The 15,357-nt window shown below is 39.5% G+C and overlaps 2 protein-coding genes across 2 annotated transcripts in view; one reads left to right on the forward strand and one right to left on the reverse strand.

The window, feature by feature from the left end:
- Positions 1–3,430: 3,430 nt before the first annotated feature.
- LOC103505155 (farnesoate epoxidase-like) lies at positions 3,431–5,947 on the reverse strand. Its single transcript, XM_008469465.3, has 3 exons — positions 5,710–5,947; positions 4,350–4,586; positions 3,431–3,549 (listed from the first exon to the last, which is right to left on the reverse strand). The coding sequence occupies exons 1-3, from the start codon at positions 5,792–5,794 to the stop codon at positions 3,431–3,433; spliced, it is 441 nt and encodes a 146-aa protein (XP_008467687.1). The 5' UTR covers positions 5,795–5,947.
- Positions 5,948–6,260: 313 nt separating this feature from the next.
- Positions 6,261–15,357, forward strand: part of LOC113465744 — a 14,490-nt gene continuing 5,393 nt past the window's right edge. The window contains exons 1-3 of the mRNA XM_026820511.1: positions 6,261–6,468; positions 12,129–12,269; positions 13,260–13,375. Of these exons, the coding sequence (XP_026676312.1) occupies positions 6,290–6,468; positions 12,129–12,269; positions 13,260–13,375 (436 nt within the window). The 5' untranslated portion in view covers positions 6,261–6,289. The remainder of the gene's footprint in view (positions 6,469–12,128; positions 12,270–13,259; positions 13,376–15,357) is intronic.

Raw genomic sequence — 15,357 nt, forward strand, 5'->3', positions numbered from 1 at the left:
GAACCGCTCTTCCGATCTTCTCTGCCTCTCTCTCTCTCCCTCTGCCTCTCTCTCTCTCTCATAATTAATCAAAATTGGACATCAAAATTACAGTTCCAGAGTAATTATGGTGAGACAAACATACAAACGAAAGTAAGTACGTACAAACATTTGTCAATAAGTCAATAGAAGAAGGGACCTTTGCGACTAAAACGTGGGTGTGTTCAACTGAAGTAACAACCTTTATCCATTGACAAGGTGAGGTACCTACCCATTTTGTTATTTATAAATAAAATAGAATATGCTTCATTTTTTATACTAATGCTAGGACGAGAGATAAATAGTTTACAATCCTTTCGGTATTAGCGCAATGTTGCATACATTAAAGAACTAAAGTAATGAGATATTCAGGTCAACAAGGGTTGTGTGTTGATTTTCCTTTTTTCTTCTTATAATAATTCAACAAAATTGTGGACAACCCGTTCCAGAATAATTATGGTGATACAAACATACAAACGAAAATATGTACTTATGTAGATACAGTGTCAATAATTCATTAGAGGAAGGGACCTTTGCGACTAAAACCTGGGTGTGTTCAACTGAAGTAACAAACTTTATCCATTGACAAGGTAAGGTACCTACCCATTTTGTTATTTATAAATAAAATAGAATATGCTTCATTTTTTATACTAATGCTAGGATGAGACATAAATAGTTTACAATCCTTTCGGTATTAGCGCAATGTTGCATACATTAAAGAACTAAAGTAATGAGATATTCAGGTCAACAAGGGTTAGTGATCATTTCAAAGATCATAAATAAATACACAGGTAATAAGTACCTAATGTAAGAAAAGTAATAATTTGTAGATAGAACCCAGTGGTGTAGCTGAAGAAGGAAAAGTTCAAAAGGGACTCCCGCAGAAAGATGCAGACTTCCAGAGAAATAGCGAACGAGATACAAATACCTACAAAATGATTTGGAAAATCATTTGTAAGATCCTTGTTGTCATGGATATAAATTGTCATATTTCTGTGAGAAAACCCGTTCAGCCAGCCTAGTTAGTTTGGACTTGGACGATATTTTGAATGCCACTTGTAAGCGCTAGGTCGAGAGTTTGATTCCCGCACGAGTCGGAATTCATTCTAAACAAATGAGATTTGTTTTCGGAACAGCTGGCTTTCTCCTATTCGTCAGAATATTCTATCCTTCTTTTCTCTTCGATTTCTAGACAGTAAGACCTCTCCGTCTCCGTTGTTACAGTTCCTTTTATCAAATAGTGTTTCCTACAATAGTAACCTGTGCAAGTAGGCAATCAGCAATGACAACACCGTTCCCATAATCGCCACTGACAGTCGACAATATTTTGAACTTTGGAATTCTCTATCCCGTGTGACGAACACAAAAACTCAACCTGTCACGACTTTTTCCCCTCGAAATCCACGATCCACGACTTGGCTGTTTAGCGGGCGAGGAGTCTCGAAACATTGAACCGAATGTTCTCACAAGCATTCTAAATTCCCGAAGCTACCTTGTCGGGGAGTGACCTGAGAAATGTCAACTGAAGGAGATGTTCTCGAGGTAATGTAAGAAAAGTAATAATTTGTAGATAGAACCCAGTGGTGTAGGTGAAGAAGGAAAAGTTTAAAAGGGACTCCTGCAGAAAGATGGAGACTTCCAGAGAGATAGTCAACTAAATAGGAAATGATTTGGAAAATCATTTGTAAGATCCTTGTTGTCATGGATATAAATTGTCATATTTCTGTGAGAAACCCCGTTCAGCCAGCCTAGTTAGCTTGGACTTGGACGATATGGTGAATGCCACTTGTTTCCTACAATAGTAACCTGTGCAAGTAGGCAATCAGCAATGACAACACCGTTCTCATAATCGCCACTGACAGTCGACAATATTTTGAACTTTGGAATTTTCTATCCCGTGTGACGAACACAAAAACTCAACCTGTCACGACTTTTTTCCCCTCGAAATCCACGATCCACGACTTGGCTGTTTAGCGGGCGAGGAGTCTCAAAACATTAAACCGAATGTTCTCACAAGCATTCTAAATTCCCGAAGCTACCTTGTCGGGGAGTGACCTGAGAAATGTCAACTGAAGGAGATGTTCTCGGCGGTTTAAAACTGAACGGGACGCCGGGACACCCCCTGAAATTCGGGACTGTCCCGGCCAATTCGGGACGTTTGGCAAGCCTAAGAATAAGGAACAAGGCTTCCCTATCAAAATTTGACCATGTCTTTCAAGGGGATCTTAAGAACCAAACCTGAAAATCAAAGTTTCCGAGCCCCAAAAAATGGTCTGAGCTTATCTCCTGCTCTTCCAGCTCTTTTTCTGGCCACCCAATTTTCTGGGTTCAATCACATCTCATCTGTTGACATTAGCAAGAAATCAACACAACTCTCACTCTCATTCTTCAGCGAGAGAGTGAATAGAGAAAACACCTTCACAGACCTCAGAGCAGACGAAGAAGAGAAAAAAAAATCCTAGCAATAATGTGCTGGCTAGTAAACTGAAGGAGAGAGTGGCCTCATTCCTGGTAACTAATTCCACCACTGAGCATAATCACCGAACCAAACCTATCATATTGTTGATATGGAATCAGTTTCAGTTTTCAAACAAAACAGTTAACTTTGGAACACAACAAAGTTTTGAATTTTTTTCGAAAAGTTCTTTTTTAAATCCGACTTTTTTGTAATTTTTTCGTGTGTTTTCTTACCCGTTTTTTCGTTATTTGGTCTAAGGATAAGAGTGGCTTGAATGACGGTGTGGTTTTCCGTGGTTTAAATTTTCTCCTGTGTTTGTTGAGCGTTTCCTTTCTGCAAAATGGTAAGTGGTTGATATGTTTTACTTCTTTTTAATATATTAATTGGCTATTTTTAATGTATTTTTTAAAACATTATTGGAGAGTATTGTTTGAATGTTTTATACTGAAATTATAAAGATAGCAATATCATTATTGAAATTGATGTTTTAAAGACAATTTTAATATTTGGTGTTTCTTTTTATTTCGTTCAAATCCAAACGATTAGAAAATTTAGAGAGTTAGACCAAAAAATCTTTGATCAAAATTGTATGACTTTCTGTTACCCAAGTTGGGTACGTTTAAGAAAACTTGTACTAAGGAAACTTTTGTAGTTACAACATTATTGCCTTCGGCTATTTCCTTGATCCTTTCGCGAACAATCTTTTGGACCTTGGTAGAGTTCCTTGATTCCATTATTGACATTCTGACAAGGGTGCAAACGTCACTATTACGTCTTGGTCTTATTTTCAACTTTTCTTTTGCTACATCTACATAATTATGTAGTAGTTTTGTTTTTCCCATTACCTAGTCTATTATTTGTATCACATTTCCTCCATTCCTGTTCCATATACCGAGGTTCATATTAAGTGGGTACATATTAATCTGTTGGACATTAGATCAGCATTTTTATCTACTAATAGTGAGCTAGTATCTCGAGTTGCAAAATGTCCTCCATGTTCTTCACGCCTTTGAGAATCTTGATGGTGAACTTTCTCGACACTTGCCATTGGGCGCCCATACTGGAGCCAATTCCTGAAGAAAAGTCCCTTTAATTCAGGTCGTGGTTAAGTACCGGGTTGAGATAGGCAAGGTTGGTAAACTAACCTTGTTTTTAAGTTACCAATCCCATGCCAAACTGTAGAAACAATGTCCTGTCTCAACCCAACCCGGTACATAACCACAACCTAAATCACCAACCTCAGTGATGTAGTGATTAGCGCAGTGGTCTTCGGATCTGGAGGTTGATGGTTCGAGTCTAAGTCAAGACATAAAATTTAGCGGAGAACGACATTTGGGACAAGCATTTATACTTAACACAATTGAAATACCCCCTTTCCCTTAATTAAATCAGCTGATCTCGAAAATTTGGGGGATATTTCAAACTTTTGGGGATTAGTATAAATACCCCCTTTCCCTTAATTAAATCAGCTGATCTCGAAAATTGGTATCAATGGGGGAAAATGTAAGCAAACATGTGTCCCCCCGGTCTCCTACGTTCGTAGTAGTTCGGGAAGAGGTCGGGTATCTCCGGAACATGTGTAAACAAACATGTGTAGGGGGGATATTTCAAACTTTTGGGGATTAGTATAAATACCCCCATTCCCTTAATTAAATCAGCTGATCTCGAAAATTGGTATCAATGGGGGAAAATGTAAACAAACATGTGTCCCCCCGGTCTCCTACGTTCGTAGTAGTTCGGGAAGAGGTCGGGTATCTCCGGAACATGTGTAAACAAACATGTGTATCCCCAGGTCTCCTCCGTTCGTAGAAGTTCGGGAAGAGTTCGGGCATTTCCGGAACACGTGATCGGTCCGACAGAAAACAGAACTCACCCAAGCTTTTTCCAAACGAAGTTGCCGTGAAATCCGAGGTTTGCGGTCGGCCTTGAAATTCGGGCTTTTTGAGTGCGTCTTGAACGTACGGCGCACCCTGTATAAACAGGCCCGGCCTAGGGCCCATCATAATGCCAACCACACCTCCGTACTTGGCCAACCATTCCTGCTGGGTCAAATGGATGTCGCCGGATGGCATCGAAAGGGCGCCTCCGATGAGGGGGTAATGAGGAGGTCCTGAAAGATTGGAAGAGGGGAGTTCTGTCACGTGACGTTTAGCTCTGTAAGAGTTTCTTAAAGCCATGAGCGAAAACTTCTAGAAAATGCCTTTTTTATAGAAAAGGTTTGATGGAGGGAACTGTAACTGCTAAGGTCTTATCGTCCCGAAATCGAAGAGAGAAAAAGATAGGAGAAAGCCAGCCGTTCCGACAATGAACCTTATCTGTTTAGGATAAAATTCGCCCCGGGCGGGAATCGAACCCGCGCCTTAACGCTTAAAAAGCAGACGCATCGAGTTAATAACTAGAAGGCAAGTGTATTGGAATTTTAGAACACATGCTGCCTTCAGGCACACTCCATTTGTTACCTTGGCCTTGGGATCAATTCAATTTGGAGAAACAATTTAGCCATTTACTGATCAAGTGATGACGTCTTAGATCTAGAACTTGTTCATTCAGCTATTCGCCAAGGCGCAATTGATTGACTATTTGAGTATCTACCTACTATGGACTTATTGAGTGAGAGTATATAGGCGCTAGCTGCATTACTTAAATTAACAACACAAGTTGTGTTACACAACATAATCGTGCTAATAGCAAAGCAAATAACTGCAATAAGATCGCAATTTTTGAGGCTCCCAGGGGGGTTAAAGCCCGTTCCCACTGGTTTTGAGTTTCATCCCAATTTTTCCGAATGCCCTGTAGGCAATGCAATTTAAATGAGATTGTTCCCACTTACGCACGGCACGATTTTTCTCCGAACGAAAGAAGAAGGTTGAAGTTCCCACTGGTTTTGAGTTTCATCCGAATTTTTCCGAATGCCCTGTAGGCAATGCAATTTAAATGAGATTGTTCCCACTTACGCACGGCACGATTTTTCTCCGAACGAAAGAAGTGGGAACGGGCGGACAATCTACAACTATTCTGTTACGATGGATGTTTAAAGGGATTACACATTAGACGAACCAGATGGCACCTGGTTAAAAAGTCCGGTCCGCCATGGTCCGACAGACCAAAACAAATAATAGAAAGTAAAAAAAAAAAAAATCCCTACCTTATTTCTGAACGGCTTGCTTGGTTGTGAAATTTCCAATGCACTTTTTTCTATTATTATTTTTAGTCGACCAGTGTTATTTTCTTACCTGGCGGGAAATTCTTCGGTCGCTGAGAGATGTATTTGCAGAACAGGAAAACAATAGTCACGGCCAAAATTGCCAGGAACAACATGGCGGGTTACCACTGGGCTAACCGTGTCTAACTAATTTTACCGGTAGTTAAAATTACTAAGGGGGCCTTGAGCTAGCTCTCTGGCCTTGATGGCACCTCGTGGTATCCTCTTAATGGGATAGTATATGGACTCACAGCTTTTCTCTGGAATTATAAAACTCAACTGATTGGCAATAAGGACTACGAAAATTAGCTGACTGACCTCCAGGCAATATGCAAAACAGCGGTTTACATCGTTTGGTGAAAGAAAATTTCGGAAAAGTCGTACCATTTTCCAGTAGTACAGGAATCGTACTCTTTATTGCCAATCAGTTGAGTATTATGATCCCGAAAGTGGTTTTTCCTGTACAACTGGAAAATGGTACGACTTTTCCGAAATTTTCTTTCGCCAAACGATGTAAACCGCCGTTTTGCATATTGCCTTATGGTCAGTCAGCTCATTTTCGTACTCCTTATGGCCAATCAGTTGAATTTTGTGTAATCAGTTTTTTAGGTATGCCCCATAAAAGAGAAGCAAAAAATGTGTCGGTGCGTCTAGAAGCAGCCACGACTACACGACACGCCCGTAAACAAACATACTTGGACCGCGGAAAAATGCATCCGTGGTCGAAATTTGGACTGCCCCCAAATCAGGTCGTTGCGAGGCAATCCTTATCAATCTGTGATAAGCCCAGGTAAACAACAACAACAATTCATATGAAAATAGAAGTAAATGTCGTTCGCGCCGTTGACCTAAATAAACCTAAATGCATATGAAAATTGAACACACCCATGATTTTTCCATTCTGATGATCACAAACACTATGAGGTAGACCTGACAGGTACGGCTGAACAGGTCCGTCTGTCAGGTCTACCTGATGATCACAAACACTATCAGGTAGACCTGACAGGTACATACTTCTAGGTTCCATCAAGGCCGGGGGATAGCAGACCTATCAAACCCCTCATTAGACCCCTTCAGTTCGGGGGACCTGAGCTAGCTTTCTGGCCTAGATGGCACCTCGTGGTATCCTCTTAATGGGATAGTATATGGACTCACAGCTTTTCTCTGGAATAAACCTGAGTGTGCGGACTCTTTAGAGGTGCTGCAGGTGAATTTTAGAGAAACTGAAGAGGTTGATACATATATACTATATACCAATGAGGGTACTTCTGGGTTCCATCAACCTCAGGGAGGTAAGATATAGAGTTACTCATCCACCTGACCACCCTACCGGTGAGGTTGTGCAACTTCTCCCTCTTGATCAAGGCCGGGGGATAGCAGCTCGGGCAGGGGAAAAAATACTGGTCACAATAGATCTACAGAGGTCGCAGTGTTAATTGCCTACTCTCTCGGGAGAGGAGCAACCAGTCCCATAATAGAATAGAATAGAACAGAAAATTACTAAATTTATCGGTAGTTCAAATTATTAAAAAAAAAAAAAAAAAATCCCAAACAACCTTTGCAAAATGTTCTCAATTCACTATGCTTATAGCACGGACAGTCTAATAACTCTGGGCTAACCGTAATATCAACTAAATTTATCGGTAGTGAATTATCAAAAAAATCCAAAACAACCTTTGCAGAATACTGTTCTTGACTCACTACTGGGCTAACCTTGTTCCTAAAACTAATTTTATCGGTAGTTCAAATAATTATTGTTTTCGAAAAATTCCCAAAAGAACCTTTGCAGAATAGGTATATTGTTCTCGACTATAATTTTTGCACTGACAGTCTAATACTGATAATAGTACTTGTAGTAGTTTACTGATAATACTGATTTTAATAATATCACTGCACTCCACTCCTCCTGATTTCGCTCATATCACTGCACTCCTAATTTTGCTCATATCACTGCACTCACAATAGAATAGAATAGAAAATTACTAAATTTATCGGCAGTTCAAATTATTTTCAAAAAAAATCCCAAACAACCTTTGCAGAATGTTCTCAATTCACTATGCTTATAGCACGGACAGTCTAATAACCGTATCAACTAAATTTATCGGTAGTTAAAATTATCAAAAAATTCCAAAACAACCTTTGCAGAATACTGTCCTTGACTCACTACTGGGCTAACCTTGTCCCTAAAACTAATTTTATCGGTACCTAGTTCAAATAATTATTGTTTTCAAAAAATTCCCAAAAGAACCTTTGCAGAATAGGTATATTGTTCTCGACTATAATTTTAGCACTGACAGTCTAATACTGATAATAGTACTTGTAGTAGCTTACTGATTTTAATAATATCACTGCACTCCACTCCTCCTGATTTCGCTCATATCACTGCACTCCTAATTTTGCTCATATCACTGCACTCCTAATTTTGCTCATATCACTGCACTAGATCTATTCGCTTTGAGTGGAACGTGGAACTCTTCTCACTTCTCGATTAGGTACTTATTCCTTTTAAGTGTATGTTCACTTTTCGTGAGGGCCGTATCCAGGATTCTGTCGAGGGGAGGGGGCCGAGGGTCCAAACATACCGGGAGGTGGTAAACCGGGGGAATAATCCAAATTTTCATTCAAAGTCTGGCCTACAGTAAAATAAAAAATAGGTTTGGAACTGTTAAGTGCTGAAGTATTATCGTCCCGAAAGCGAAGAGAAGGAAGATATAGCCAGCCTAGTTAGCTTGGTTGGTAGCGCGTCTGCCTTGTAAGCGCTAGGCCGCGGGTTCGATTCCCGCCCGGGGCGGATTTTATTGTAAGTATATATTTCTTTGATCCTATGTAGAGAGCAGAGATAGCGATAGCGCTGATGCCTGATAGTGCTAAGAAAGAAAGGAAAATGCACTCAGTTCAGGGAGAAACAACAAAAAGAGCGCCAAATCAGACAAGATCTTTCATATTTATGAAATACAAACAGGCAAAATAAGACCAGAGTGGTGTAATGTAAAGACCATTATTATATCAACGGTATATCAATCAACGATATTCGATAAAGATAAAACTAGTAAAAGAAGAACAAAAGCTTTATTAAACATTGGGGGAAAAAAGGAACAACTAACTACAAAATAAATAGGGATAATAGACCAAAGACCCTTCTTCTGTTATTGAGTTTGTAGGAGTTCCACAAACCTACAAGTAAAACAAATGTGGATAATTTCGGACTGCTACGAGTTGCGTCAAATTAATCCAGTATGATGCCTGCCAGCCTAGTTAGCTTAGTTGGTAGTGCGTCTGCCTTGTAAGCGCTAGGCCGCGGGTTCGATTCCCGCCCGGGGCGGATGTCCTTAAGTTAACTCTTAAGTTTGACTTGTGTTTAAAAATTGTATGTAAATAATTTATTAAAATTAAATAAATATTTGATATATATTGATATAAAGGTCCAATGTGTATATATGGTCCAATGTGTTCCAATAAGCAAATAGTAAGGTGAACATATAAAAATGGAAATTACGTCAGTAATATTTGGTTATCTATATTTGACTTATTTATTGATTTTTCTCAGAAATAAGATGGTCAAAGAGACGTCAAGTTTTCGATAAGGCACATAAGCACAACGAATATTGCGGACAATGGAGCAGTTGCAAATGGGTAAAAATTATAAGTAAATGGTCGATTCCAATGTAAAAAGTTGGGAAAAATCCAAATCTGAGGTCAAAACTCCGGAAAAATAACTGTAAAAGGTTGAAAATTCAATTTTCATTTTCCGTTCTAATGAAAGAGTTCAAATATGTGTGACGTCAGACTTTACGCAGGAAATTCAATTTTTATAATGAAAGAGTTCAAAGATTTGTGACGTCAGACTTAACGCAGTTGCTATTTTTGTCCGCTAGGTAGCGCCACTATGCAAGCGCGTTAGCAGAGGAGCAGAAAGAACTGCGCAGAAATGTATGCGCACAAACACATTAATGCGTTGCCTGCGAGGGAGCTTTGCTCGGGACATTTGATGTGACGTCATCGCCTACGGGAGCGTATGCCGTGACGTCAAAGTTCACGATTTACCGGCATTTTTTAATCGATTTATCTTGGGATCTAGAAGTTGTAGAAGAAAAAGAAAAATTCCGTTGGTTTTCATTTTTCCTGCTCTATGACTTTGAAACATCACCCAAGTAAGCGCAACTGATCTATTTTGATTGTTTTTTTACTTCCTTATGTTATGATAAGGAAAATAGTGTATTTTATGATAGAAAAGAAGAAGAATAAGAAGAAGAAGAAGAAGAAGAAACATAACATGACAATAACAAATAAATACGTTTCTACTAACCATACAAACATGATAGTGCTTATTTATACTGCTCGCATAGGACCATTCATACGTAGGATTACCCAGAAGACATTTTTTCAAAGCAGGACATTTTTATAAATCCTAAATTTCTCCAAAATTCAAATAGGTACCAAGTTAAACAGCAATAATTGTCGATATGAAAGGACGTTATTGTTAAAGTCTCAGCTTAGGCAAAAGAATCTGAGTGAGGTCTACAGTTCACAGAACCACTAGTCATACATATGTAGAAGGTAAAAAAAGATGGTGCATTACCTACTTTTTTTATGCTTTTGTAATAATCTCTCTCTTTTGCTCCTACATCATATACATTTCCTCACATACATAGATACGTACATACATAAGTATATATTACATTACACATACATACTCGCTCATATGTACATACCCAAAGAAGAAAAGGATGGAAAAGGAAACTAATTTAAATAAATTATTCTTTAGCGGTTTACCTCTCTCCCTCACTCTATCCTCCTAATATCTCTCTCTTAATTATTCCCCTCCCTTTCCCCTCTCTCGCTTTATCTTCTTTTTTAGCCCGTCCTTCCTTTATTATTACGATAGTCATAAAAAAAGGTATAGTGGACGGGCTGTTGTATTCGCTTCGGTGTCGTCTGTCTGTCAGTCTAACACTTCAGTCGATAATTTAAGACCGGTTTTAGCGTCACCTGTGTTGAGATACGCCGAAAAAGGCCAATAAATGGATGGGTAACTTGAACATTATATTGGGAATAAAGGGAGAACGGGCTCTAGTCTTGACTTTAAATCATTACATGAAAGTAAAATCAAAAAATCAAATCAATAATACTAAAATTAAAAAAAAATCTAGTGGGTTTCATAGGGGTAAAATATTCCGCGCTTTCCGGGTCTCGAATCACGAACTTTTTTGGTAAAATTGATTTCGTAGCCCTAGCCTAGACGAAAGGGTTGTGGTACCCACAAAAGAATGTGGAGCTTCACCACTTTTTTTTTCTCTCCTGGAGAAGCTTAAAAAAAATCTAGTGGGTTTCATAGGGGTAAAATATTCCGCGCTTTCCGGGTCTCGAATCACGAACTTTGGTAAAATTGAATTCGTAGCCCTAGCCTAGACGAAAGGGTTGTGGTACCCACAAAAGAATGTGGAGCTTCACCACTTTTTTTTTCTCTCCTGGAGAAGCTCTTCCACCGAACCAATGATTTTCCTTTCGCCGTCAGCCTTATCTTTCACCAGGGAGGTCTTGAATGTTCCTACACTTTGTGAATCCCTTATATCCCTATTCCTAATTCCTATATGTATTATGGAGAGATTTAAATCTCGAACTTTCTCTGGTCGCAACTTTTCAAGCACCGTTCAAAGGGATTCCACACTAATTACAGAATCATAACATGTTTCTACAATTTAGAATTGTTCTTTTTTACTTTCCTTTTTTTGTTTTTGTTTGCATAAATACGTATTTTTATTTTCTGAATTTTATGAGGTTGTGTTTTTTATCTAATCCGTACACACACAATCGTGGTATCTTTTCGTCACAGCTTCTCTCAATTTCCTTCTTACTTCCTCTTCCTTTCTCATCCTGTCTCTCTACTATTCCTTCCTTTTTTTCCCCCTTTTCTTCTTTCTCCTTCCCATTCCCTTCTTCCTTCCTAATTCCCTTCTCTCTTCCAAGTATATGTTTTAAAGGTAAAGACATTTTTTCATCGCAATCACAAAAATCCGAAAGAAATGTTGCTATTGACATCCAGGTCTACAATCTCAGCTTAAAGTGTTTCTTTTATTGGGTCTAGGGGACGTTAAACAGAGAGTAGACTAGTGTCTGGCTGTGGGACTATAAACAGGGAGAAGAACAGCTAACCCTAACCAGCCTAGCTAGCTGGCAGTTCTTCAAAGGGATCTCTCTGTTTGAAAAGAACAAGCACAAGTCCTCACGATGGTTGACTGCGGTTCAGGACGAGCCAAAAGAGCTGAGCCAATGGCTAGAGACCATTACCCTATTGTATGGCTGATAAAAGAGATATTTTCTCTGTTTTGTCATCACCTTTCGACTATAGCTAAAGCCGCTACAACAACAACAAAGTATTTCTTCACTCTTTTTCACCCAACCAAATTGTCGCTCCTTTTTCTAACCCGACCTACCCGTTTTTGTTCACAGATGCACATCTCTGGACGAGCGCCATTTCGTGTGCCACCCCTCGCTACAGGTCACGCAGGTCCGATGGCACCCTCATGCTCCCGGCGATGACCTGCTGCTGGTTCTGACGTCGGCTAACGACCTGCGTCTGTACTGTGGAAGGTAAGTAGAAACTGAGACAGCAGGTCCCCGTAAAAAATAATAATAATAAAAAAAACTTAGCATTTTGAACTTCGCAAAAGATAACATAATATAACAGAAGAAAAACCAAAATTGCCAGCCTATTAGCTTGTTTAGTAATAAAAAAAAACTTAGCATTTTGAACTTCGCAAAAGATAACATAATATAACAGAAGAAAAACCAAAATTGCCAGCCTATTAGCTTGTTTAGTAGAGCTAGGCCGCGAGTTCAATTCCCGCCCGGGGCGGATTTTATCCTGAACGGACAATATTCGTTCTCGGAACGGCTGGTTTTCTCCTATCCTGTCGTCCTTCTCTCTTCGATTTCGGGATGATAAGACGTTAGCAGTTACAGTTCCCTCTATCAAACCTTTGAACTCAGATTAATTAAACTTTAATAATTATACACTGAATATTAAACAAATTAGGTAGGTACATATATAGGTACTGATTTTCTCTAATCACGATCGAATAAACTAAGGGCTAAAAAATTCCCGGAGGGACGGTCCCAGTTTTTTTTTTGTTTTTTTACTTTTTTTTTGCTCTTTTAAAAAAAATGTAAGGTAGAGAAATGTATCTGGAAGAGAGAAAGAAAGGAGGAGGAGGAGGAGGAGGAGAAATGAACACAAAGGGGTTTGTGTAAGGGGAGAAAGTAGATAGGCGATTAGTGGTGTAGAGAAAGGAAGAGGAAAGAAGAATTGGACAAGATAGGAGAAAACCCGAGAAGACTGGCTAGAAGACCCGAAGGTGCATCATCCTTAACATCATCACGGCCATCTTGGAAACGTTTGAACCACTCAAAAACTCGCGTAGGTACATGATGAACAATTGTCCCCACACACTTGTTATGAAGAAAGAGTTTTGGTAGCGGCTTTCCCTAGAAGTTTTACAACAATTCATTGAATTAAACTTGAGCAAAGTTTTTGAACTCAGGTTTTGGTCCCGGGCATTAATACCATCTTGTTTCCTCCAGGTCGGGACGTTCTGCATCCCAGAGGATAGACACTGCCCCTCCCCCAGCCGCCACTCTGACATCGCTAGGTCACGTGACTGTGGACTTCCAATTCCTACCACCCCGCTGTAAGGTGAGTAAAAAAATTTGGACCGATTGCAATACTTTCTCATTACCTTGTATAGGTTCCCTATACGTAAGGGTAATAGAAAGTAAAAATATGTAGAAATAGAAAGTAAATAGGAACGTCATTTTTACTTTCCTTATCCTATAGGAAGGAAAGTAATGTAATCGGGTCAAATTTTCGATGGTCAGATTTTAGTGCCAAAACAGTAGGCAAAGTTGGTAAACTAACCTTGTTTTTAAATTACCAATCCAATGCCAAACTGTAGAAACAATGTCCTGTCTCAACCCAACCCGGTACATAACCACAACCTAAATCACCAACCTCAGTGATGTAGTGATTACTAATATCTCTCTCTTAATTATTCCCCTCCCTTTCCCCTCTCTCGCTTTATCTTCTTTTTTAGCCCGTCCTTCCTATATTATTCATCATCATTGTTGTTGCGTCTTGCGTCTTCGTAGCCGAAGGTTGCTCAGATTCTTCTAATGACATTCCTCCATTCTTCTCTATTTTCTGCCATTCTTTTGCATTCCCCAAACGAAGGGGTCTTACAAAATTCAAGATGAAACCAAAACTAATTGGAGCATAGTGAGACGTCTCAATCAAAAGATGAGATTTCATCATTTCAAGCTTTAAAACCCAGCCTAGTTAGCTTAGTTGGTAGTGCGTCTGCCTTGCAAGCGCTAGGCCGCGGGTTCGATTCCCGCCCGGGGCGGATTTTATCCTGATGGGATAATGTTCGTTCTCGGAATCGCTGGCTTTCTTCCTATCCTGTCTTCCTTCTCTCTTCGATTTCGGAACGATAAGAAAAAAAAAAAACGTGCTTTTTGCTTTATATTCTTACAACATTTCCGCATTCGTAGTTTTCTTGTAGCAGCATCAGTCTCGGCCACACCTCGTATTCTTGGGGCCAATTTGACTGTCCGCCACTGGGTTTTCACATTATTTGATGTAAAAAGATTGTGTACTATGTATAATATTTACTTTGCTTCCTCCATATTCGGCACTAGAAGTGATCAACGGTTTTCAGCGTAAATAGAAAGAAGGAAAAGCCAGCGTATTTAGCTTGGTAGCGCGTCTGCCTTGTACGTGGTAGGCCGCGGGTTCGATTCGCGCCCGGGGCGGATTTTATCCTGAACGCATAAGGTCCGTCCTCGAAACGACTGACTTTCTCCTATCCTGTCTTCCTCCTCTCTTCACTTTCGGGACGATGAGACCTAGAGCAGTTGCAATTCTCTCTATTAAACCTCTAAAAAATGGACGGGAGATTCAGGTGTCTACTTTACTTAAATGATGTTGATGTGATATACAGTTTTATTTATTTTAAGGTTTGATAGAGGAAGTATCACAGTTGGGTCTTATCGTTTCGAAATCGAAGAGAGAAGGAGGACAGGATAGGAGAAAGCCAACCGTTCCGAGAACGGACCTTGTTTGTTTAGGATCAAATCCGCCCCGGGCGGGAATGGAACCCGCGACCTAGCGCTTACAAGGCAGTGCTACTTTCCAAGCTAACAAGCCTTGAGACTTCTATTCTCAAATTTCTGAGCGTGAAATGAGAGATTCCCAGGCACTTTATTTAATACAATACCTTTTTTCTCAAAAAAAAAAAAAAAAAAAAAAAAAAAAAAAAAAAAGTTTTGGGGGGGAAAAAATAAAAAAAAAAAATTTTAAAATTCCACCCATGTCCCTGTAAAGCCGTAAGCTCGTCGAACTCTTTTTTCGCTCATAAAAGGTTTACAGTAATAGTCCGTCACAAAAGGAGAGAGATACGGTCGTCGTAAGGCTCGTCAAGCAGAAAGAATTGGAGTAAACGTCCAGGTATTTCTTTCGGATATGACCACCACACGCACACAGTTTTTACTGGTGGTATAAAGAATGGTTCTTGAGAAGTAAAGCATCAGGATCGTCCTGGTCCCAGTTTGATAAATATATTGTAGACTTACTCGTGGTTCTTTTTATTTCGAGGTTTAACACACCAGTATATTAACCAAATTT

The sequence above is a fragment of the Diaphorina citri genome, unplaced genomic scaffold (genome assembly GCF_000475195.1).
Source record: "Diaphorina citri unplaced genomic scaffold, Diaci psyllid genome assembly version 1.1 scaffold154, whole genome shotgun sequence".
NCBI classification, from domain to species: domain Eukaryota; kingdom Metazoa; phylum Arthropoda; class Insecta; order Hemiptera; family Psyllidae; genus Diaphorina; species Diaphorina citri.

Bases quoted from the DNA above. Each gene is read 5' to 3' on its own strand.
- LOC103505155 (XM_008469465.3), bottom strand. From the start codon at position 5,794: ATGTTGTTCCTGGCAATTTTGGCCGTGACTATTGTTTTCCTGTTCTGC. The intron at 4,587-5,709 runs GTAAGAAAATAA...CCAATCTTTCAG, and splicing joins ACCGAAGAATTTCCCGCCAG to GACCTCCTCATTACCCCCTC. The intron at 3,550-4,349 runs GTGAGTTCTGTT...ACTTTTCTTCAG, and splicing joins TTCGTTTGGAAAAAGCTTGG to GAATTGGCTCCAGTATGGGC.